The sequence below is a fragment of the Salvelinus fontinalis genome, chromosome 38 (genome assembly GCF_029448725.1).
Source record: "Salvelinus fontinalis isolate EN_2023a chromosome 38, ASM2944872v1, whole genome shotgun sequence".
Classification (NCBI taxonomy): Eukaryota; Metazoa; Chordata; class Actinopteri; order Salmoniformes; family Salmonidae; genus Salvelinus; species Salvelinus fontinalis.
In genome coordinates, this window is record NC_074702.1 from 8,447,041 (window position 1) to 8,472,967 (window position 25,927).

The 25,927-nt window shown below is 43.2% G+C and overlaps 1 protein-coding gene across 2 annotated transcripts; it reads left to right on the forward strand.

Moving 5' to 3' along the window:
* LOC129837991 (serine/threonine-protein kinase SBK2-like) lies at nt 1-9,905 on the forward strand. 2 transcript variants are annotated; one of them, XM_055904605.1, is made up of 4 exons: nt 1-334; nt 5,033-5,177; nt 7,013-7,215; nt 8,690-9,905. In XM_055904605.1, the coding sequence occupies exons 1-4, from the start codon at nt 329-331 to the stop codon at nt 9,488-9,490; spliced, it is 1,155 nt and encodes a 384-aa protein (XP_055760580.1). In that variant the 5' UTR covers nt 1-328; the 3' UTR covers nt 9,491-9,905. The 2 variants fall into 2 exon arrangements, with proteins under 2 accessions (XP_055760580.1, XP_055760581.1); XM_055904606.1 differs by lacking the exon at nt 1-334 and adding an exon at nt 5,992-6,052 and having other exon boundaries at nt 5,097-5,177.
* The last annotated feature ends 16,022 nt before the right edge of the window (nt 9,906-25,927 follow it).

A 25,927-nucleotide genomic window follows, 5' to 3' on the forward strand; every position in this document is an offset into this window, starting at 1 on the left:
GAGTGAAGTGGTGGTCTCTCAGGGAGAGAGACACGGTAAGTACCAAGGTCCTGAGGGATAGGAAGGTAGATATACCTCAGTGTCTGCTATAAAAACTACCAGCGCATGGACCTGCAGAGACAAAGTAACAATAACAGCCACTTGTGCTGCGATACAGATCTCCTAAAGAGTAGATCACCAGCGAAAGACAATAAGTTAGGAACAGAACAGCAGCAGACCAACAACAGACCTACAAAGGGTCAGGAGGGTGTTGAAGTCTATTTAGATGCTGACGAGGACCCAGACAAGCAGAACAGAGACAGACGTTCCCATTTGAGAAAACTCCACAATGACAGTAAGTGAACATTTCTTTTTAATTCAGCTATTGTTGTCCTTATGCAAATTGTATGAAAAGTGGCGTGTGTCATATATTTTAATTTCCACTATACCAACTGCAGAGAAATTCCATCGCAAAATAGTCATAAAGACACAAAGACAATTTTTTTTATACAGCCAATGTCTTCCTCGCCCCACTACATCGACAGGAGGCTGATATGACATTGCACTGAAGTCATATAAACATATAAACAGTGTTTTTACAAGTAGATTCATGATTTGTGTATTGTTTGACATTTTTACTGCATCGTTAGCAGCTAGTAAGTCAAGCCTTTCACTGCACCCACTATAGCTTCTGCTGAACGCTTTACACAACCAATAAACTTTGATTTGCTTTTGATTTGATTTAGCCTGCTGTCAGATGTTGCATTGGACTTAGTTTGTTTCGGGGGTCACATTCTATGGACAATGGCATTATGTTTATGGGTCTGTAAATACAGTAACATCACTCTGACACTGGTATCTGCATAGTGAAGTGACATTGTAATATAGACATGTCTTCATATGGGGGCGTTCAGTTGGGGGTGTCAGTGGTTGCCACGACCACGGGTCCAGAAAGGAGCACATAGTAGAGAGGCTTTTCAGCTTCCAGTGTTTATATATTTACTGGTTTTACTTGTCTTTAAATCTGTTAATAGCGTTAGTCTCCTGACAGATCATAATACTGTCATAGAGGCCAATATTTCAATTACAGCTAGCTCTTATCGACAGGGGGATTCGTTGACCAATAAGGGATTAATTCATAATCACCTCAGGTTACAAGGACACAGTGGATGTCAGGTGGGTGAGCCTGGGGCAACTGTCTTCCACCTGTTGCAGCAACAAGTTACGCAACAGGTGTCAATTGGGAAACGTCATTGGACATTGTGATCAGTGCTAGCCGGGGGTCAATTTCATTTAAATTAGGAGTGAATTCAATCAATCAATTGAAAGTCCTCATTGAAGATAATTTGGTCAACGATCAATTCATTCTCTGAATTGACATGGAAATGATCCCATTCCTGATTATGATACAAAGGAGTTGATATTTTCAGTGCTTTCAGATCAAATTGGGTTGAGGGAAATAATGACCTTTGACCTAATGTAGCCTATCAAATCAAAATGTATTTGTCACATGCGCCGAATACAACAACCTTACCGTGAAACAACCTTACCGTGAAACAACCTTACCGTGAAACAACCTTACCGTGAAACAACCTTACCGTGAAACAACCTTACCGTGAAACAACCTTACCGTGAAACAACCTTACCGTGAAACAACCTTACCGTGAAACAACCTTACCGTGAAATGCTTACTTACAAGCCCTTAACCAAAAGTGCAATTCAAGAAATAGAGTTTGTCATTTATGATAGAAAGGTATTATATATTTTCTCCAGCGTGCCCAGCAGCAGCATATTCAGACTGGTTGGACCCTGCTGACAAATTATTGGCTTCATATCAAATGTTTGGTGTTGTTGTGTGACAAGACACAGATAGTTCAGATAGTTCACTAAAATAAAAGTTCACCTACTCAAAGCCAACTCACCGATAGATTAACTGAGCGTTTCATCAGATGGAAGATTCTGCAGCTGAAAGTTAAAACATGTAACTGCTGTTTTTTACATTTGTTCCTAAGACTGTATTATTGTCTTTCTTTCACTCTGTAATGTAACAGGTGCAAACTCCTGACCTTTGCGAATGCTTAGTAAATCAAGTCTTTTGTCAGTTATATCCAAAAGTATGGTACTCCCAACTCAAGTAATTACAGAAGTTAGAGCTGTGGGACGTAAACGAAAGGTTGCTAGTTCAAATCCCCGATCTGACTAGGTGGAAAATCTGTGGAAAGAATTCCTCCAGGGTCATGGTCAATAATGACTGATGACTAATGCCTGGCCGTAATCTCTCAGGGGGAGTGGGATATGCAAAACACACATTTCTATTTCACACTGCACACTGTAAGCACCCCCTATTTGACATCTTGATGCTCTATTATGCAACAAATATATGTGCAAGGTCGAACATATAAATATATCATGGTGTTATTATAGTTTCATCCATTGTGTTACGCAAACAGTCTTTACATCCCTGACTCATTTGCTGGGGTGATACTATAGACGGGTTGGGATCCGATTTTAACGAGGTCAGCAGTTGTACAGTTGAAGACAGAAGTTTACATACACTTAGGTTGTAGTCATTAAAACTTATTTTTCAACCACTCCACAAATTTCTTGTTAACAAACTATAGTTTTGGCAAGTCGGTTAGGACATCTACTTCGTGCATGACACAAGTCATTTTTCCAACAATTGTTTACAAACAGATTACTTCACTTATAATTCACTGTAACACAATTCCAGTGGGTCAGAAGTTCACATACACTAAGTTAACTGTGCCTTTAAACAGCGTAGAAAATTCCAGAAAATGATGTCATGGCTTTAGAAGATTCTGATAGGCTAATTGACATAATTTGAGTTAATTGGAGGTGTACCTGTGGATGTATTTCAAGGCCTACCTTCAAACTCAGTGCCTCTTTGCTTGACATCATGGGAAAATCAAAAGAAATCAGCCAAGACCTCAGAAAAAAATTGTAGACATCCACAAGTTTGGTTCTTCCTTGGGAGCAATTTTCAAACGCCTGACGGTACCACGTTCATCTGTATAAATAATAGTACGCAAGAACAAACACCATGGGATCACGCAGCCATCACACCACTGAGGAACGAGACACATTCTGTCTCCTAGAGATGAACGTACTTTGGTGCGAAAAGCGCAAATCAATCCCAGAACAACAGCAAAGGACCTTGTGAAGATGCTGGAGGAAACAGGTACAAAAGTATCTCTATCCACAGTAAAACGAGTCCTATATCGACATAACCTGAAAGGCCGCTCAGCAAGGAAGAAGCCACTGCTCCAAAACCGCCATAAAAAAAGCCAGACTACGTTTTACAACTGCACATGGGGACAAAGATTGTACTTTTTAGAGAAATGTCCTCTGGTCTGAGGAAACAAAAATAGAACTGTTTGGCCTTAATGACCATCATTATGTTTGGAGGAAAAAGGGGGAGGCTTGCAAGCCGAAGAACATCATCCCAACTGTGAGGCACGGGTGTGACAGCTTCATGTTGTGGGGGTGCTTTGCTGCAGGAGGGACTGGTGCACTTCACAAAATAGATGGCATCATGAGGCAGGAAAATTATGTGGATATATTGAAGCAACATCTCAACACATCAGTCAGGAAGTTAAAGCTTGGTCGCAAATGGGTCTTCCAAATGGACAATGACCCCAAGCATACTTCCAAAGTTGTGACAAAATGGCTTAAGGACAACAAAGCCAAGCTATTTGTGTGGCCATCACAAAGCCCTGACCTCCAATCCTATAGAGGATTTGTGGGCAGAACTGAAAAAGCATGTGCGAGCAAGGAGGCCTGCAAACCTGACTCAGTTACACCAGCTCTGTCAGGAGGAATGGGCCAAAATTCACCCAACTTATTGTGGGAAGGCTACCCAAAACATTTGACCCAAGTTAAACAATTTAAAGGCAATGCTACCAAATACTAATTGAGTGTGTGTTAAATGTCTGACCCACTGGGAATGTTATGAAATAAATAAAATCTGAAATAAATCATTCTGTCTGCTATTACTCTGACATTTCACGTCAGGAATTGTGAAAAACTGAGTTTAAATGTATTTGGCTAAGGTGTATGTAAACTTCCGACTTCAACTGTATATAGGGGATCATACTGATGATATGATAGACACAGGGGACTGAGGGGACTGTAGGTATGTACATACAGCATGTTCTGGTTGCTCCAATGTGACATTCATCCGATCTCTCATCTCATAATTTTCTCACATTTTATGGTAATCCCTGAGGTCGCTGGACATCCTGTAACAGTACATTTTATGGTATTCCGCGAGGTCGCTGGACATCCTGTAACAGTACATTTTATGGTAATCCCTGAGGTCGCTGGACATCCTGTAACAGTACATTTTATGGTAATCCCTGAGGTCGCTGGACATCCTGTAACAGTACATTTTATGGTAATCCGCGAGGTCGCTGGACATCCTGTAACAGTACATTTTATGGTAATCCCCGAGGTCGCTGGACATCCTGTAACAGTACATTTTATGGTAATCCCTGAGGTCGCTGGACATCCTGTAACAGTACATTTTATGGTAATCCCTGAGGTCGCAGGACAACCTGTAACAGTACATTTTATGGTAATCCCTGAGGTCGCTGGACATCCTGTAACAGTACATTTTATGGTAATCCCTGAGGTCGCTAGACATCCTGTAACAGTACATTTTATGGTAATCCCTGAGGTCGCTGGACATCCTGTAACAGTACATTTTATGGTAATCCCTGAGGTCGCTGGACATCCTGTAACAGTACATTTTATGGTGACACTGAACCATATCCACCCAAGCATACATGTGTCAGCAAGTTGATCAATCAATCATTCAATTGATAAATCAAAATGTATTTATATTGCATTTGTCATAATGTGTTTAGTATTTATTCCCACTGCTCGTTGACCATTTTCAGTGTTGGTTGGTTATTCACCATGCAACGAGGTAGCCTACAAGCCTAGTCAATTCCTGCTAGTGTAACAAGATATTGGAAATTAAACATCAACTCCTTCTCCCTATTTGACCATGTTTCCTTGTTTTCTCTGTCAGGCTGCAGCTCAGGAACTGGACGAGCTATGTTTCCTCTCAGCCCAGTCCATGTCCACTCTGGAGACCTCCGACCACTTCCAGATGGTCAAGCTGCTGGGAGAGGGATCCTACGGCAAGGTCATGCTGGCCGTCCACAAGAAGAGAGGTCAGTAAAGCACCAGAGGTCACCGTGGTGGTCCCTGACCCCGGTCCTGGAGAGTTATGGGATGGGCAGGCGTTATAAATGATGCCTTCCTGTATTATACTTATGCTAAAACATATATTCTGTTCTACTGAGCCACTTACTTTATGTTTGTATTCTTATCTTCTATAATTCCTCATTGTTGTTGCATTGTCGAGAATGAACCTGTCAGTAAGCATTTAGCTGGACGGTATATACCATGTGTATCCCATACATATGGCTAATAAAACTTGAAACATGTTAGTGTCCACGACACACCTATAAAGGCTTGTTATAAAGGTAAAACATTGTCAAAGACTCCGGCCACCCTAGTCATAAACTGTTCTCTCTGCTACCGCACGGCAAGTGGTACCGGAGCGCCAAGTCTAGGACCATGAGGCTTCTAAACAGCTTCTACCCCCAAGCCATAAGACTCCTGAACAGCTAATCAAATGGCTACCCAGACTATTTGCATTGCCCCTCCCCCTTCCCCTCTCCACACCACTGCCACTCTCGGGTTTTCATCTATCCATAGTCACTTTAATAACTCTACCTACATGTACATACTACTTCAACTAACCGGTGCCCCTGCACATTGACTCTGTACCGGCACCACACTGTATATATTGTTAATTTTTACTGCTGCTCTTTAATTACTTGTTACTTTTATCTCTTATTCTTATTGTATTTTTTTAAACTGCACTGTTGGCTAGGGGCTCGTAAGTAAGCATTTCACTGTAAGGTCTATACCTGTTGTATTTGGTGCATGTGACTAATACAATTTTATTTCTGGTTCTAGTGAAGTATGGGTCTGAAGGGGTCTGGGGTTACAGTTCAGAGGATAAAACTACACGTGAACAGTGAGTGGTTATTTGTCCTACATGAGGGTAGAGGTGTCAATTTAACCGTTACCATGAGTGTTGGTGATATGAAGTGCTTTACTACATTCTTGGGGATAGAGTTGCTGTGGGGTTTCCTCAGGGGAGAATGACTGCCCCTTCTCATTGAAGCCACGCGGAGTTGGATGGGTTACTTTCTAAATGTCATACGTAATAGGTACTAGTTACCTGTCCAAAATTGTAATCAGTAACTTTAGGATTACCCAAACTCAGTAATCTGATTACTTTCCCCTAAAGAGGCATTAAAAGAAGACAAAAACTATCCATCAAACGTATTTGGTGTGTCATCATAGAGGTCTCTGACTTGTGGTCAGACTCATTGGGTGGAACAAACTTAATTAAACGTACGCCTTTTTACAATGCTGAATTGAATGTCATTGACAAAACAGAAAGGTGTCATAATGTATTTTTTTGCAAGCATCCTTTCTGAATTGAAAAGTAATCCAAGAAGTAATCATCTAGTTTTTCAAAATATATGTAATCGGATTACAATATTTTTGCAGGCAATGTAATTTCTTAGTTAGTTTTTTTAACCAGTTCTCCGCAACCCTGAAACCCTGGAAGTTCAAGGCCAACCGCATTACAGCAGGCATTGTTAGCAAAACATCGGATCCCCATGATTGTGAATGGAAAATTGTCAATCTTCGTGGTGAATCTTTGTGTAAATAAAAAATGTTGTCACATGATTGGTGGCTTTGTCCATTCATTAACAGTCATTGGATTTCCTCTATCTAAACCCCAGGGAATAGGGAAGTAATGTAATTTAGACATCCCCGGGGCTACATGTTTTTATGTTATCAATGTGGTCACAGTGATGACAACATGATTTACTCTATAATTGATCTATTGATGTTTTGGTGCAGTATTTGATTTGATTTGAATGTCTAAATAATTTCTGGGGCCTCTCCTCCTCTCCATCAGGCACTCCCATGGCTCTGAAGTTCTTCCCCCGCCAGTCCACACCCCTCTTCTCTTTCCTGCGTGAATACAACCTCTCCCTTTCTTATTGCGCTCATCCCTCTCTCACCCGGGCCCTGGGTATCTTCTTCTCCACCCCCTGCTACTACGTCTTCGCCCAGCAGGCTGGTCTCTATGGAGACCTCTACAGTGTCATCGTGTCAGAGGTCAGTTAGAATCATACATCTGTTTACAGTCTCTGAGTCAGTCATACATGAGAGGTGTTTCATTTCAATGTCAAAGCACTAAAGCTAAGTGCACACCACAGACCCAGTATTGCAATTCCTCCGAGGTCTGACCTCTGTCTGCCACCACCTCTACTGTTCCATATTGCCCTGGTCCTAGTTGCCCTCTTCCTATGTCAATGAGTACATGATAAAGACTTCAATGTGTCACGAACTGGCTCAAAGCCCGTAACAAAAGGGAGACAACGTGGAGAAAAGGAGTAACAAAATATATATTTATTAACTAAAGTAGCTAAGTATAATATACAATGGTGTGTGTAATCAGTAATCAGTAGTGTAAGTGAGTGTTTTGCATGCATGAATGTGATAATGCAGGGTGTTGAAAGATGCTAAAACAAACAACCAAAAAAACACCAAGAAACACAAACAAATCTATCAACGTGTCTGCCTGGAGAGAGTCTCCTCCATGAATGGGGAAGTGGTATATTTATCCTGGGACACTGGGCCCAGGTGTTTCCCATGTAGCTGACGACCCTCCCAACTCCGCCCACTGGCATCCTAATAAGGAAACAAGAACAAAGAGAGAATACGGCAGACAGAGTGGGAGGGTCGTCACAAATGGAATCTCTCCAGTAGCCTCCACCTCGTCCCCTCTAGTGACTCTTTGTTTGTGTCGGTCTATGCCAGTAACCTACAGTGGATGATAAGCTTGCATCATCTTCAAGACCCTGGTGCTTGCCTACAGAGCAGCAAGGGGAACTGCACCTCCTTACCTTCAGGCTATGTTCAAACCCTACATCCCAAACTGAGCACTCCGTTCTGCCACCTCTGGTCTCTTGGGCCTCCCACCCCTACAGGAGGGCAGGTCCTGCTCAGCCCAGTCCAAGCTCTTCTCTGTCCTGGCATCCCAATGGTGGAACAACTTTTACACTATAGTCATGCCCATTTTTCGAAAACGTCTGAAACCCTACCTCTTTGAAGAGTATCTTAAATAACTCTCACGGTGCCCCCTCCCCCCACCTCTTTTCACCCTAGCACTGACTTTGCTGGTAAATGCTTTGTCGAGGGAAAATTTCCTTGATACGATTGTGATGGGTTGTTGTCTCACCTATATACTGTATCTTCAGATGACTGCACTAATTGTAAGTCGCGCTGGAGAAGAGTGTCTGCTAAATGTTTAACTTGTAAATGTGAAAAATTACAAGGTGTTTGCTGTCCCCGATCCTTTTAGCATCTATGGGTGGGACGAGGACAACGTGATAGAACAGTGGTTCCCAAACATTTTTGCATCGTGACCCACATAAAGCTTTTTGTGTGACCTAACTAGTAAACTAAACCTAGCAGCCACCTACGTTAAACCATGACCCAAAAGGAATCCAGGCCATACCATTTATGAAACAATGATATACAGTATAATGTTGTTTCTCTTTCTCCCTCTGTCTTTCTCTGTCTCCAGGTGGGTGTAGATGAACAGTGTGTCCAGAGGGTGATGTCTCAGCTGAGTGGTGCCGTCTCATACCTCCACTCTATGGGCTTCGTCCACCGGGACATCAAAGCAGAGAACATCTTCCTGTGTGACCGTGCCTGTCGCTGGGTAAAACTGGGTGACTTCGGCCTGGCCCGCCCCACTGGCTGCACCGTCCGCGCCGTCTGGTACGACTCGCCCTTCTGCATGCCTGAGGTGGAGCAGGCCAAAGAGTCTGAGAAAGTGAGGGAACAGAGAGAGGAGGATGGAGAGGAGGAGGAGAACATTTGTATCACAGTGGAGACCACTATAGACAGCTGGGCCCTGGGCGTGCTGGTCTACTGCCTGCTGACGGGATGCTTTCCCTGGGAAGAGACAACCCACGACGACCCTGCCTACCGGAGGTACAAGGAGTGGTACGACCGCGAGACGGAGAGGGAGGAAAGGAGCGAGGGACTGAGAGGGGAGGAGGAAGTAATTTGGTGCGAAGGTGAAAGGGAAAAGAACAATATCTTGAGCCTGGAGAAGAATCAGAAGTCGAACCCTGTGGCCCCACAGTTTGAAGGCTTCAGCCCACTGGTGATGTCTCTTTTCAGGGAGCTGCTTAACCCACAGCCCAGGCTTCGAGGAGGCCCTGACGAGATCCTCAGCTACCTGGGTGGGCCTTGGTTGATGGAGATGGAGAGAGAGGAGCAGAGGAATGCAGAGGAGGTAGAGAAGGAGGCCAGGAAAATAAGAGAGGCAGGAACGGTGGAGGAAGGGAGGGAGAGGGAGGGAAGAGGGGAGAGATAAAATGTTTCATACTAGACAGGTTTGAGAATTTTTAAGATGTACTGTACATTTTCAAAGAGAATATTTGCTTTATAGAGGTTGATATTCAGAATATTTTGCTGAACATTTCTTACTCTGTGTTGATACAATTGAGACTACTGTATTTTGATATTGCTGTATGTTTCACCTTGTAATAGTTCTCTCCAGTGTAATGCAACTTAATATTATTTGTGTGTGTGTGAGCGTGCATGTGCCATACCTGCCTGTGTATGTGCATGCTTGAACACGATCGTGAGTGTGCATGTGTGCTTAGGGCTAGGTAGCCTCTTAAGAGAATACATGAATTTGTTCTCCTTCAACACACAGGCTGTATTATAATGATCACTCTATGACACTTTATGCTGTAAAAATATCTGAATAAATCAGTTTGTATTTATATACATGTCTTGCCTCTCTATGTATGTCTAATACACTTTTTCTTGTATTATTTTTAAATAATACATTTTCCAATATGCAAACCTAGGGATTTTGTCAAAAATCAGCAAAACAACTAGGTTATCCATAAGTATACCTGGCTCCACGAGAGCACTTAAGGGGGCTTAGTCCCCTCAATTCAAACTTTTGCCAACTTAGTTTTCATTTTAAGTCACTATATAAAAATAGCAAAAAAGTTACAATGACTGAGTGACAGTTTGGTGCAAAAATAAATGTGTCCCCGCTGCGTTGTGTCGGCACAATAGACAGAATGTGCCACAGTGTGTGTGTGGGGCTATGGAAAGCTACTGGGGCGGTTAACTCAAATAAAATCCTATTTTATGCACCGAATACAACAGGTGTAGACCTTACAGTGAAATGCTTACTTACAAGCCCTTAAAACCAACAATGCGGTTTTAAGAAAAATCAGGGTTAAGTAAAAAAAATAGATAAGTAAACAATACAAATAGCAAATAATTAAAAAGCAGCAGTAAAATAGCATTAGAGAGGCTGTATACAGGAGGTACTGGTACAGCAGGAGGTATCGAGAGAGGCTGTATACAGGAGGTACTGGTACAGCAGGAGGTATCGAGAGAGGCTGTACAGCAGGAGGTATCGAGAGAGGCTGTATACAGGAGGTACCAGTACATCAGGAGGTATTGAGAGAGGATGTATACAGGAGGTATCGAGAGAGGCTGTATACAGGAGGTATCGAGAGAGGCTGTATACAGGAGGTATCGAGAGAGGCTGTATACAGGAGGTATCGAGAGAGGCTGTATACAGGAGGTATAGAGAGAGGCTGTATACAGGAGGTACTGGTACATCAGGAGGTATTGAGAGAGGCTGTATACAGGAGGTATCGAGAGAGGCTGTATACAGGAGGTATCGAGAGAGGCTGTATACAGGAGGTATCGAGAGAGGCTGTATACAGGAGGTATAGAGAGAGGCTGTATACAGGAGGTACTGGTACATCAGGAGGTATTGAGAGAGGCTGTATACAGGAGGTATCGAGAGAGGCTGTATACAGGAGGTACCGGTACATCAGGAGGTATCGAGAGAGGCTGTATACAGGAGGTATCGAGAGAGGCTGTATACAGGAGGTACTGGTACATCAGGAGGTATCGAGAGAGGCTGTATACAGGAGGTACTGGTACATCAGGAGGTATCGAGAGAGGCTGTATACAGGAGGTACTGGTACAGCAGGAGGTATCGAGAGAGGCTGTATACAGGAGGTACCGGTACATCAGGAGGTATCGAGAGAGGCTGTATACAGGAGGTACTGGTACAGCAGGAGGTATCGAGAGAGGCTGTATACAGGAGGTACCGGTACAGCAGGAGGTATCGAGAGAGGCATGACTCCTTTAAGTTTCCATAAAAAAAGCTGGGAAAAAACGTTTCTCATCGCTGTGGTAGGCTGTGAATAACGTGATGTAATATTTGATTTAGATTTATAAGGGCGGAGTCAAGTTGGAGGTCTAACAGACCTTTCTGGTCCTCTGCTGTTCCTATAGGTGGCGCTCTGAGGGGTGTCTCCCTTATGATGGTGTGTGGTTTTTCATCCCGCTATATCCCAGTTCAAAACAACTGGGAATGACGTCAGTGATCTTCAGGTCGGAAAGTCGGAGCTCCAGAAAGAGGCTTGAGTTCCCGAGTCGGAATTCCAACTTGGATGACCGCTCAAAACGATTTTTCCCAGTTGGAGTTCTTTTCCCCCCAGAGTTCCCAGTTTTGAACGCGGCAAATCCCTAATCCCTACTGATACTTACTAAAGTAGTGTAGTGGAGCTATACATCGTATCAATTTATAGGGCTGATGGAACAGATCGGAATGTTTAGCTTATGTTGATAAACTATTATTTATTCAAATTTTAGGCGCAGCAATGTACACATGACAGTAGGCCTACCCGTGAATGTTCCAAAATGCATTTTGCGGGAAACACGGTTCTAAAATGTGCACGCAAGAGGTTTCATTGAAAGATATGGAAATATCCATTAGAAAGAGGGGGGACAACTATCATGAGTTGCTAATATGATTAGGATAATGCCTTTGGCTGCTAGAATAATAATAATTGCCTCCACGTTTCTGTGGTTGGATTTTGGCAATAGGCTAGTTTGAAGCAAGATAAGACATGCCTCATAATATGAAATAAAACGTCCAGGTTTACTAATTACAGCGATGCTAATGATAGGTCTTAACCGTCTTCTGGTAGATGAAATGTTAACTAGCTATGAAGTTGCCTACCGGCCAGAATGACAGTGGAGGAAAAAGTACCCAATTGTCATACTTGACTAAAAGTAAAGATACCAGAAAATGACTTAAGTAAAAGTGAAAGTCACCCAGTAAAATCCTACTTGAGTAAAAGTCTGAAAGTATTTGGTTTTAAATATACCTAAGTACCAAAAGTAAAAGTACACTGCTCAAAAAAATAAAGGGAACACTAAAATAACACATCCTAGATCTGAATGAATTAAATATTCTTATTAAATACTTTTTTTTACATAGTTGAATGTGCTGACAACAAAATCACACAAAAATGATCAATGGAAATCAAATGTATCAACCCATGGAGGTCTGGATTTGGAGTCACACTCAAAATTAAGTCTGAGGATCTCATCTCAGTACCTAATGGCAGTCAGGCTACCTCTGGCGAGCACATGGAGGGCTGTGCGGCCCCCCAAAGAAATGCCACCCCACACCATGACTGACATACCGCCAAACCGGTCATGCTGGAGGATGTTGCAGGCAACAGAACGTTCTCCACGGCGTCTCCAGACTCTGTCACATCTGTCACATGTGCTCAGTGTGAACCTGCTTTCATCTGTGAAGAGCACAGGGCGCCAGTGGCGAATTTGCCAATCTTGGTGTTCTCTGGCAAATGCCAAACGTCCTGCACGGTGTTGGGCTGTAAGCACAACCCCCACCTGTGGACGTCGGGCCCTCATACCACCCTCATGGAGTCTGTTTCTGACCGTTTGAGCAGACACATGCACATTTGTGGCTTGCTGGAGGTCATTTTGCAGAGCTCTGGCAGTGCTCCTCCTGCTCCTCCTTGCACAAAGGCGGAGGTAGCGGTCCTGCTGCTGGGTTGTTGCCCTCCTACGGCCTCCTCCCCATCTCCTGATGTACTGGCCTGTCTCCTGGTAGCGCCTCCATGCTCTGGACACTACGCTGACAGACACAGCAAACCTTCTTGCCACAGCTCGCATTGATGTGCCACCCTGGATGAGCTGCACTACCTGAGCCACTTGTGTGGGTTGTAGACTCCGTCTCATGCTACCACTAGAGTGAGAGCACCGCCAGCATTAAAAAATGACCAAAACATCAGCCAGGAAGCATAGGAACTGAGAAGTGGTCTGTGGTCACCACCTGCAGAACCACTCCTTTATTGGGGGTGTCTTGCTAATTGCCTATAATTTCCACCTGTTGTCTATTCCATTTGCACAACAGCATGTGAAATGTATTGTCAATCAGTGTTGCTTCCTAAGTGGACAGTTTGATTTCACAGAAGTGTGATTGACTTGGAGTTACATTGTGTTGTTTAAGTGTTCCCTTTATTTTTTTGAGCAGTGTATATAAATCATTTCACATTTCTGAAATCAAGCAAACCAGGCAGCAACTTGTTCTTTAAAAAAAAAAAGAAGTATGTGTTGTCATGACGTTGGCCTAGGGGTAGGTTTATGACAGTCATAAATACCTCTTTCCCCCCTTTTCCCTCTCCCTACTATAACTGATGTGACAAAAGAAAACCCCTTGGTTAACATAGAGATTCTGGGAACATCAGAAGTGGGGGGAAATGAACTATATTCTAGATCGTCAATTAGAGGCAGCTGGTAATCGTTGCCTCTAATTGGGGATCATATTTAGGTAGGCTTTTTCCCCACCTGTATTTGTGGGATATTGTTTGTGTTAGTGTGTTTGGGCACTACGTCTTCACGGTCTTTGTAAGTTTTGTTATTTTGTTTATAGTCCGCTCATTTCCAAGATCGTGACAGAATATCCCACCAAACAAGGACCAAGCAGCGTGCAACGATGGGAAAAGTAAGTTGGACCTGGGAGGAAATCATGGGAGGACATGAGACCCTTCCTTGGCGGAAGTCGCCAAGGAGCATGGAAGGACAGCAACGACGCTGGGGACCACGGCCACAGAAACCCCAAGATTTGAAGAAGCTCTGGTGAGAGCCTGGAACTAGGTCCTCTAGAAAGAGGATGACGATCCGATGTCAGAATGGTTCAGATAATAACTACAGAACTAAGCCAACATCAGCATGGACTTTGGTTGTAAATGGTATAAACTTTGAACTCGTATTCACTACAGAAGTGATACCTCCTAGCCGTTGAGTTAACAACAGCTGCTACAAACGTAGGTTAGGAAGGACTGTCAGAGTATCCCGTCTACTACACACGACGTTACTCCAACCTATCCAGTGACCACCAGAGACATTCTTCAAAGGACAGAGGACTCGGGTTGGCGATACGGTCTTCCATCTACCACCAACCTACTGAAGCGCAGCTCAGAGTAAATATTTATTGCATTTTCCTTTTTCAAATGGGCGGTAATTTAGAATGCATAAGATACTGTATTTACGGTAGCACAGCTCGCCTATGTTCCAGTCTCCCGCTCTTTCACTAAAATCTCGCCCCTTCCCTTTGTGTAACAAGCTGTCATATCTGTTCCGCCCGTTAGGGACGTTTGCCTTTATGACGGCAATTTGTGATCAAGTTATGATTTAATTGTTTATGTGTGATTCTGTGTGATTATTTAGGTATTTAGTAAATAAATAATTAAACCCAATTTTGTATTGCTGATTCAACTTGTTAGCCAGGATTCTTGCAGATAACCAAGGATTTACCACTTTCAGATGAGACTGAATAAAATGACGATTAATGTGACTGCTATGGATGTAAAATATTACTAAATCTTTAAGAGTTTATTCGGAAGTTAACAGCTCTATACATATTATTTCGTGGTGTACCTCTCTAGTTAATTATATTTACATGATTAGTTCAATCATTAATTACGGAGAAATTATTTTATAGAATAGCATGTCATAGCAATTAATCTGGCATAGCCAAAGACACGACAGTGTGTTCAGTGAGTCTGCCAGATCAGAGGCAGTAGGCATGACCAGCGATCTTATCTTGATAACTGTGTGAATTTGACAATTTTTCTGTTCTGCTAAGCATTGAAAATGTAACGAGTACTTTTTGGTGTCAGGGAAAATGTATGGAGTAAAAAGTACAAGTAAAAGTAAAAGTTGTCAAAAATATAAATAGTACAGATGCCCCAAAAAACTACTTAAGTAGTACTTTCAAGTATTACTACCTAAGTACTTTACCCCACTGCAGAATGATACCATGATATTATTTGCGTCAATCCAGTGGCCATTTATTTTACAAATTCCATCTCATGTGCTACAGAAACACCACAAACAATAATGCTAGGTGCCTGCACACTTGATTTAAAGGGTAACTACTCTAAAATCCAAATTTCTGAGATTTTTCCCAGACCTCAGAAGAGGTCTCCTGACGTGGTTTAAGCATTGTTATGGACTTAGAACATCCAATTTTTCTGAAAAAAAAGTGTGACTTCTGAAACCTGTGAATTTCTGACTCAGTTTATCTGTTCCAATAGTAGGCCTACATTTTACATTTACATTTTAGTAATTTAGCACACGCTCTTATCCAGAGCGACTTACAGTAGAGTGCATACATTTTATTACAAGGATATCTCTACCGGCCAAACCCTCCCTAACCCGGACGACGCTATGCCAATTGTGCGTTGCCCCACGGACCTCCCGGTTGCGGCCGGCTGCGACAGAGCCTGGCGAACCCAGCCCAGCCTGGGCGCGAACCCAGAGACTCTGGTGGCGCAGCTAGCACTGCGATGCAGTGCCCTAGACCACTGCGCCACCCGGGAGGCCTACTATTAGCCTTCTCCACGGTACAGCTTGGGTTGGCCTGACTGTGACAGACCAATATGGGATTCCTGATTTTAGGTCATTCAGAGTGTATGTCACTGTTTCTCATAGAAGTTTTCACACAGGGCACCTTTCCTTCGCCCGGCGGCCGTTTAGATTTTTTTGTTGCAATATTATAGTATACCCACTTCTCCAGGCACCACTACACCACTACACCACTACACCGACTGGGAAAAATCTATTTGAATAGTCATCCAAATCGGAATTCCACCTTGGGAACTAGGTCCTCTTTCTAGAGGACCTAGTTCCAGGCTCTCACCAGAGCTTCTTCAAATCTTGGGGTTTCTGTGGCCGTGGTCCCCGGCGTCGTCGCTGTCCTTCCATGCTCCTTGGCGACTTCCGCCAAGGAAGGGTCTCATGTCCTCCCATGATTTCCTCCCAGGTCCAACTTACTTTTCCCATCGTTGCACGCTGCTTGGTCCTGGTTTGGTGGGATATTCTGTCACAATCTTGGAAATGAGCGGACTATAAACAAAATAACAAAACTTACAAAGACCGTGAAGACGTAGTGCCCAAACACACTAACACAAACAATATCCCACAAATACAGGTGGGGAAAAAGCCTACCTAAATATGATCCCCAATTAGAGGCAACGATTACCAGCTGCCTCTAATTGGGAACCACACAAACCACCAACCTAGAAATCTAAAAACTAGATCACCCCCACAGTTACGCTCTGACCTAAACACCATAGAGATCCGAGGGTTCTTTATGGTCAGGGTGTGACATATACGTATCAATAAACAACAGTTTTACTATACATATCTATATACACATCAATAAACAACAGTTTCACTATACATATCTTTATACACATCAATAAACAACAGTTTCACTATAAAATATCTATATACACATCAATAAACAACAGTATTACTATACATATCTATATACACATCAATAAACAACAGTTTCACTATACATATCTTTATACACATCAATAAACAACAGTTTCACTATAAAATATCTATATACACATCAATAAACAACAGTATTACTATACATATCTATATACACATCAATAAACAACAGTTTCACTATACATATCTATATACACATCAATAAAAAACAGTTTCACTATACATATCTATATACACATCAATAAACAACAGTTTCACTATACATATCTATATACACATCAATAAACAATAGTTTCACTATACATATCTATATAAACATATCTATGTTCAGAAGAAGTGACTGCTAACTGCTAACTCCTGTTCGTATAAACTGGATAGCATAGCTAGCATACAGAAATCGGTGGTGGTAGTCAAAGTCATTTGTAACTGTAACGAAGTTGATTGGTGACGATGACATGAACATGTGTTGGGGTTGGCATCCATACAAGCTTTATACTCAGATTTTTACCCCAACATAGTGTGAGATTGTAAGAGCTGTCGCTTTCCTCATCCTCAGATGAGGTGAGGAGAGAAGGATCTTCAGACCAATATGCGGAGTCAGGGAAATATGCCATCTTTATTTATAACGAAAACTGATGACACGAAACAAAACACTTTAACAAACTACAAAATAAGAAAACGACGTACACGCAACCTGAACATAAACTTACATGGACAAACGTAAACTCACGAACAGGAACGGACATCGAAACATACGAACAGCCAAACAGCTCCAAAAGTGAATACATCTAACATAACGAAGACATCACAGGAGACAATCACCCACAAACAAACAGTGAGAATGCCCTACCTAAATATGACTCTTGATTAGAGGAAAATGCAAACCACCTGCCTCTAATCAAGAGCCATACCAGGCAAACCGAAACCAACATAGAAACAGATAACATAGACTGCCCACCCAAAACACATGCCCTGACCATAAACACATAAAAACTAACATAAATAGGTCAGGACTGTTACAGAGATGTTGTTGTAAGAATGGTCAGACCAAGGTGCAGCGTGGTAGGCGTACATCTTACTTTATTCAATGAACAAAAAAAAAAATCTAATACAAACGAAACGTAAAGTTTAGTAGGGCTAAACAGCACAGTACCAAAACAAGATCCCACAAACTACAGGTGGAAAAAGGCTGCCTATATATGATCCCCAATCAGAGACAACGATAGACAGCTGCCTGTGAAAGAAATGTCTGTGCTTTTTTGTATTTGGTGGTGAGCTAACATAAATATACGTGGTGTTTTCGCTGTAAAACATTTTAAAAAATCGGACATGTTGGCTAGATTCACAAGATGTTTATCTTTCATTTGCTGTATTGGACTTGTTAATGTGTGAAAGTTAAATATTTAAAAAAAATATTTTTTGAATTTCGCGCGCTGCCTTTTCAGTGGAATGTAGGGGGGGCTAGACAGGTTAAACCACATGAGTGTTGCTTTAGCAGTATGCTTAGGGTCATTGTCCTGCTGGAAGGTGAACCTCCGTCCCAGTTTCAAATCTCTGGAAGACTGAAACAGGTTTCCCTCAAGAATTTCCCTTTATTTAGCGCCATCCACCATTCCTTCAATTCTGACCAGTTTCCCAGTCCCTGCTGATGAAAATCATCCCCACAACACGATGCTGCCACCACCATGCTTCACTGTGGGGATGGTGTTCTCGGAGTGATGAGAGGTGTTGGGTTTGCGCCAGACATACCATTTTCCTTGATGGCCAAAAAGCTCAATTTTTATCTCATCTGACCAGAGTACCTTCTTCCATATGTTTGGAGAGTCTCCCACATGCCTTTTGGCGAACACCAAACGTGTTTGCAAATTTTTTTCTTTAAGCAATGGCTTTTTTCTGGACACTCATCCGTAAAGGCCAGCTCTGTGGAGTGTAACGCTTAAAGTGGTCCGGACAGATGGACAGATACTCCAATCTCCGCTGTGGAGCTTTGCAGCTCCTTCAGGGTTATCTTTGGTCTCTTTGTTGCCTCTTTGATTAATGCCCTCCTTGCCTGGTCCGTGAGTTTTGGTGGGCGGCCCTCTCTTGGCAGGTTTGTTGTGGTGCCATATTCTTTGAATTTTTAATAATGGATTTAATGGTGCTCCGTGGGATGTTCAAAGTTTCTGATATTTTTTTATAACCCTAACCTGAGCTGTACTCCACAAATTTGTCCGTGACCTGTTTGGAGAGGTCCTTGGTCTTCATAGTGCCGCTTGCTTGGTGGTGCCCCTTGCTTAGGGGTGTTGCAGACTCTGGGGCCTTTCAGAACAGGTATAAATATACTGAGATCATGTGACAGATCATGTGACACTTAGATTGCACAAAGGTGGACTTTATTTAACTAATTATGTGACTTCTGAAGGTAAGATCTTATTTGGGGGCTTCATAGCAAAGGGGGTGAATACATATGCACGCACCACTTCTCCGTTTAACATTTATAAACATTTTTTGAAACAATTTTTTTTTACATTTCACTTCATCAATTTGGACTATTTTGTATATGTCCATTACATGAAATCCAAATAAAAATTCATGTACATTATAGGTTGTAATACAACAAAATAGGAAAAACGCCAAGGGGGTGAATTCTTTTGCAAGGCACTGTAGCTGATAGAGGACAAGTCAGAATAATACATCATGAAGAAAGCTTGTTGGAATTTAAAACATTTCTCTTCATGATTATACGAGGATCAGTGTTAATCTGTTTGGTATCGCTAATAAATGCAGTAGGACAGTGATCACTGAGATTATTGAAACAATCACAGTAAGGTATTGAATTGTTACCCAGAAATGATTTGATATTGACATAAAAACAGCTGCATTGGACCTTTAAGAAGTTGGGACAGGATGAAGCCAGTACTGGAACTAAAGATGTGGATTGAATCCAACTTTACACCCCCCCCCCCCCCCCCCCCCAGCCCCGCCCCCCACACACACACACACACACACGCACACACACACACACACACACACACACACACACACACACACACACACACACACACACACACACACACACACACACACACACACACACACACACACACACACACACACACACACACGCACACGCACACGCACACGCACACGCACACGCACACACACAAACACTTGGCTACCATTAGCAATAAATAATACCTAATACTCTGGCTGTTCCAAGCTCAGTATTCAATCTCATATGGCCCCTGTCTTCACCCACGTTAGGAATAAGAGCTTATCAGGGTGTTTCATTAGAAGCAGGTCAATCAGGCACCATCATTACACTGCTGATGTCAGCTAAAACTGACCCCAACACCTAACTACAGGACAGGCTCCTTTTAAAGTTGTGTCACCACCTTAGCAACAACTGACAAACATAATAACCTGCTGTGGAGAGATCTGCCTCCTTGACCCTTGACCTTGACCTGCTTAACTGTCCCTCTGAGTACAATACCTATACTCTGCAGCAGATACAAAACGACAGACCACTGCATCCTAGCTGTAGAAGGAACTCTGGACCTGTCCCATTTCTGTCACTGAGAATGATGCCAACAGATGAAAAATGACCTCCCTGAATGTTACCCTAATAGCCCACAGACCCAACCATGCCATGCAGTTAGCCTGTCAGTAGCCTATGTGGACTTGACCCCTAATTGAATGCAAATCCATCTACCCGTTACGTAGCAGCATTTATTGGTTGACAGTGGGCAGACTGAATTGTATACCAATTAACACAAATAGAAAAACTACAAATCCTCAGCGTGCATGAGTGCGTGCGTTCATTTGTGTGTGTGTGCATGTATGTGCTTGTGTGTTTGTGTGTGCATGTGTGTGTCAGGAAGAGAGGTCTGTGCTAACCCCAGCTAAGGGCCACTCCAGATGACTTTATAAATAGACCCCAGGCCCATCTATTTACACAACACATACATCATCAGCTCTGGGGGCTATACTGCCACCCTGGTTCCTTCCCTCCCCCTCTCTACTTCTCTCCCTCTCTGCCTCCGTCTCTCCCTGGCTCCCTCCCTCCCCCTCTCTACCTCTCTCCCGTTCTGCCTCCCTCTGTCCCTGGCTCCCTCCCTCCCCCTCTCTACTTCTCTCCCGTTCTGCCTCCCTCTGTCCCTGGCTCCCTCCCTCCCCCTCTCTACCTCTCTCCCGTTCTGCCTCCCTCTGTCCCTGGCTCCCTCCCTCCCCCTCTCTACTTCTCTCCCGTTCTGCCTCCGTCTCTCCCTGGCTCCCTCCCTCCCCCTCTCTACCGTTCTCCCGTTCTGCCTCTCTCTCTCCCTGGCTCCCTCCCTCCCCCTCTACTTCTCTCCCTCTTTGCCTCTCTCTCCCTGGCTCCCTCCCTCCCTCCCCCTCTCTACTTCTCTCCCTCTCTGCCTCTCTCTCTCCCTGGCTCCCTCCCCCTCTCTACTTCTCTCTCTCTCTGCCTCTCTCTCTCCCTGGCTCCCTCCCCCTCTCTACTTCTCTCCCTCTCTGCCTCTCTCTCTCCCTGGCTCCCTCCCTCCCCCCTCTCTACTTCTCTCCCGTTCTGCCTCTCTCTCTCCCTGGCTCCCTCCCCCCTCTCTACTTCTCTCCCTCTTTGCCTCTCTCTCCCTGGCTCCCTCCCTCCCCCCTCTCTACTTCTCTCCCTCTCTGCCTCCCTCTCTCCCTGGCTTCCTCCCTCCCTCTCTACATCTCTCACTCTCTGCCTCCTCTCCCTGGCTTCATCCCTCTTTACCACTCCTTATGCTTTTTTATTTCCTCTCATTTTTTTTTTTACTTATTACATCTTGTCCCCACTCTAGTTTTAAAAAATGCACTCTTTCTCTCTCTCTCTCTCTCTTCATTGCCTTCTGTCTCTGCAGGTCACTGCTTACTTGGGCCAGTAACAGCTGGTGTAGTCTAGAGTTCTGTATGCAAGTTGTGGACATGCCTTTGTTACATTACAGCCTCATTCTAAATACATTTCCCCATCAATCTACACACAATACGCCATAATGACAAAGCAAAATCAGGTTTTTAGACATTTTTGCTACTTTAATTTAAGTTTTCAGACCTTCTACTCAGTACTTTGTTGAAGCACCTTTGGCAGCAATTACAGCATCGAGTCTTCTTGGGTATGACGCTACAAGCTTGGCACACCTGTATTTGGGGAGTTTCTCCCATTCTTCTCTGAAGATCCTCTCAAGCTCTGTCAGGTTTGATGGGGAGCGTTGCTGCACAACTTCTTTCAGGTCTCTCCAGAGATGTTAGATCGGGTTCAAATCCGGGCTCTGGGTGGGCCACTCAAGAACGTTCAGAGACTTGTCGCGAAGCCTGCTTTGTCTTGGCTGTGTGCCTAGGGTTGTTGTCCTGTTGGAAGGTGAACCTGCGCCCCAGTCTGTAGTCTTGAGCGCTCTGGAGCATGTTTTCATCAAGGATCTCTCTGTACTTTGCTCCGTTCATCTTTGCCTTGATCCTGACTAGTCTCTCAGTCCCTGAGGCTGAAAAATATCCCCACAGCATGCTGCCACCACCATATTTCACCGTAGGGATGGTGCCGGGTTTTCTCCAGACGTGACGCTTGGCATTCAGGCCAAAGAGTTCAATCTTGGTTTTATCAGACCAGAGAATCTTGTTTTTCATGGTCTGAGAGTCTTTAGATGCCTTTTGGCAAACTCCAAGCACGTTCGTTGACAGAAGAATCAGACCAAGGTGCAGCGTTGTAAGCGTACATCATTTTATTTGATGAACACGGAAAAAACAATAAACTACAACCGAACGTGAAGCTACATGCAGCGCAGAACGCAACTACACACAAACAAGATCCCACAAACTAAAGTTGGAAAAAGGCTGCCTAAGTATGATCCCCAATCAGAGACAACGATAGACAGCTGCTTCTGATTGGGAGCCATACCCGGCCAACAAAGATATAGAAAAACTAGAATGCCCACCCAAATCACACCCTGACCTAACCAAATAGAGAAATAAAAAGGCTCTCTAAGGTCAGGGCGTGACAGCTGTCATGGCCCTTTTACTAAGGATTGGGTTCCGTCTGGGCAATCGACCATAAAGGCCTGATTGGTGGAGTGCTGTAGAGATAGTTGTCCTTGTGGAAGGTTCTCCCATCTCCACAGAGGAACTCTAGAGCTCTGTCAGACCATCGGGTTCAGCTTTAGGAAGAGTCTTGGTGGTTCCAAACTTCTCCCATTTAAGAATGATGGAGGCCACTGTGGACCTTCAATGCTGCAGACATTGGAACCCTTCCCCAGATCTGTGCCTCGACACAATCTTGTCTCGGAGCTCTATGGACAATCCCTTCGACCTCATGGCTTGGTTTTTGCTCTGACATGCACAGGTGTGTGCCTTTCCACATCATGTCCAATCAATTTAATTTACCACAGGTGGACTCCAATCAAGTTGTAGAAACATCTCAAGGATGATTAATGGAAACAGCATGCACCTGGTATTTCTGGTTTCCAAGAAAACAGTCAGGTTCAAACTAGCGATTTTGTGGCTAATTGAGGTAAGACAGTAATTCTGCTCATAGATTATGTATGTATGAACTACACATTGACACATCCCAAATCAGGAGGTTAATAAAATACTTTCTTACTTGCCAAGTATGAGAGCATGTCTTTAACATCTCTCACCCGTTCTCTTTGTAAATGGTTGTGCTGGATCCCCCCTCAGTTGTTGATGTTAGGGTGCACTATTTCCAGGAAACAGGGGGACAGGGCTCATGTGACAGGGTTGGGGGGGAGTTCATACAGGAGCACGGACACTCTGTTTGACGAATAGAAACACATGTGCAGGGAGACAATGCAGTGCCAACACAAAGATGCTGATCCAGGCGTAGATCTGTGGGAGGCTGTCTGCATGGCAGAGAGAGAGAGACGTGATTAAATAATAGGACATAGCCAGGAAGACAGATAGTTTAATATAAGGGACAGTGAGACAACAGGACAGAGAGGGGGTGGGGCAAAGCCAGAGGGACAGATAGACAGGAGGACAGACCGAGTTAAACAGAGAGACAGACAGACAGAGTTAAACAGAGAGACAGACTGGGTAAATAAGATACAGTAGATAAATAATCAGACTGAGCGAGACAAGACGGCGAGAGATAGAGACAGGTTGAAGACCCAGATGGAAAAAAGAGACGGGTAGATGAACAGAGAGACTTTTAAATGGACAAAGAAAGAGATCAACAGAGAGAGATCAGGCAGACAGAAATCAACATGTAAATGGATGGAACGAGATCTAGATGGATGGGCAAAATAAAGTGATCAAGTAGCAGGGTGTTTGAAATGTCAAGCCGAATGACTTAGGAAACTACACAGTCCAATCTGAGCTCTTGCTCTCTCACTAGATGTGCCCCGCCCCCTTGTTAACCTGTTTGGGCTGCAGGGGCAGTATTGAGTAGCCGGATAAAAGGTGCCCATTTCAAACGGCCTCGTACTCAATTCTTGCTCGTACAATATGCATATTATTATTACTATTGGATAGAAAACACTCTCTAGTTCCTAAAACCGTTTGAATTATATCTGTGAGTAAAACAGAACTCCTTTTGCAGCAAACTTCCTGACAGGAAGTGGAAAATCTGAAATCGATGCTCTGTTCTAGGGCCTGCCTATTAATGTCCTTGATATTTATTAGTATAGATGCACTTCATACGTCTTCCACTAGATGTCGACAGGCAGTGAGAGAAGAAATAGAGTGAATAACTTGATCTGGGGTTGAACAAAAGCTCTTTGTATGACGTGTCACCAGTTTCCTGTTTTCTGGAGAGCGCGTGAAGGGACCTGGTTTTGCCTTCTGTACAGCTGTCGTTATAGACGACTAATATCTCCGGCTTTGATTTTATTTGATACATGTAACAATATCATCGTAAAGTATGTTTTTTCAATATAGTTTTATTAGATTGTTGAAATTTTTTCGGGACGTTAGGCGTGTTGCGTTGTGTGCCTTTGTTCAGGAAGGAGAGCTTCGAGCCACTTTGCTAGCTTTCCGTGCTAATTGACTGGAGAAGAGGACATTCTAAATCCAAACAACGATTGTTCCCGACAAAGGACCCCTTGTACAACATTCTGATGAAAGATCGTCAAAAGTAGGACCCATTTAATGATGCTATTTCATATATCTGTCGAACATGTGAAATAGTTTTTGTTTCTTTTGTCTCTTGTTTGCGCCCAGATTTTGGGTACTCTCTCGCTATACCTAAGCTGGATGTCGTAATGAAGTTATTTTTAGAATTCTAACACGGCGATTGCATTAAGAACTAGTGTATCTATCATTTCCTATACAACATGTATTTTTTAGTAACGTTTATGTATAGTTATTTGGTCAGAATAGTTGAGTGCCATAAAAATATCCGCACATTCTGGGAAAAAGATGCTACGTTAGCACAATGTATAACCACTGATTTCAGCTCTAAATATGCACATTTTCGAACAAAACATAAGTGTATGTATAACCTTATGTTATAGGACTGTCATCTGATGAAGCTTATCATGGTTAGTCAAAAATTATATATCTTTTGCTGGTTTATTTGCTATCGCTAACGTGCCTATAGCTATTGCTAACGTGCCTTGATGAATGAATGCGGTAGTGTGGTATGCTATTGTAGTAAGCTAATATAATGCTATATTGTGTTTTCGCTGTAAAACACTTAAAAAATCTGAAATATTGGCTGGATTCACAAGATGTTTGTCTTTAATTTGCTATACACCATCGATTTTTCAGAAATGTTTTATGATGAGTATTTAGGTATTTGACTTGGTGTCTGTAATTACTCTGGCTGCTTCGGTCCTATTTGTGACGGTAGCTGTGTAACAGTCCTGACCTGTTTTATGTTGTTTTTTATGTGTTTATGGTCAGGGCATGTGTTTTGGGTGGGCAGTCTATGTTATCTGTTTCTATGTTGGTTTCGGTGTGCCTGGTATGGCTCTTGATTAGAGGCAGGTGGTTTGCATTTTCCTCTAATCAAGAGTCATATTTAGGTAGGGCATTATCACTGTGTGTTTGTGGGTGATTGTCTCCTGTGATGTCTTCGTGTCGTTATCGATGTATATTCACAAACGGGACTGTTTGGCTGTTCGTTTTGTTTCGATGTCGTCTGTTGCCTGTTCGTGAGTTTACGTTTCAGTTATGTAAGTTTATGTTCAGGTTT

Bases quoted from the DNA above. Each gene is read 5' to 3' on its own strand.
- LOC129837991 (XM_055904605.1), top strand. The intron at 5,178-7,012 runs GTCAGTAAAGCA...CCTCTCCATCAG, and splicing joins GGCCGTCCACAAGAAGAGAG to GCACTCCCATGGCTCTGAAG. The intron at 7,216-8,689 runs GTCAGTTAGAAT...CTCTGTCTCCAG, and splicing joins ACAGTGTCATCGTGTCAGAG to GTGGGTGTAGATGAACAGTG.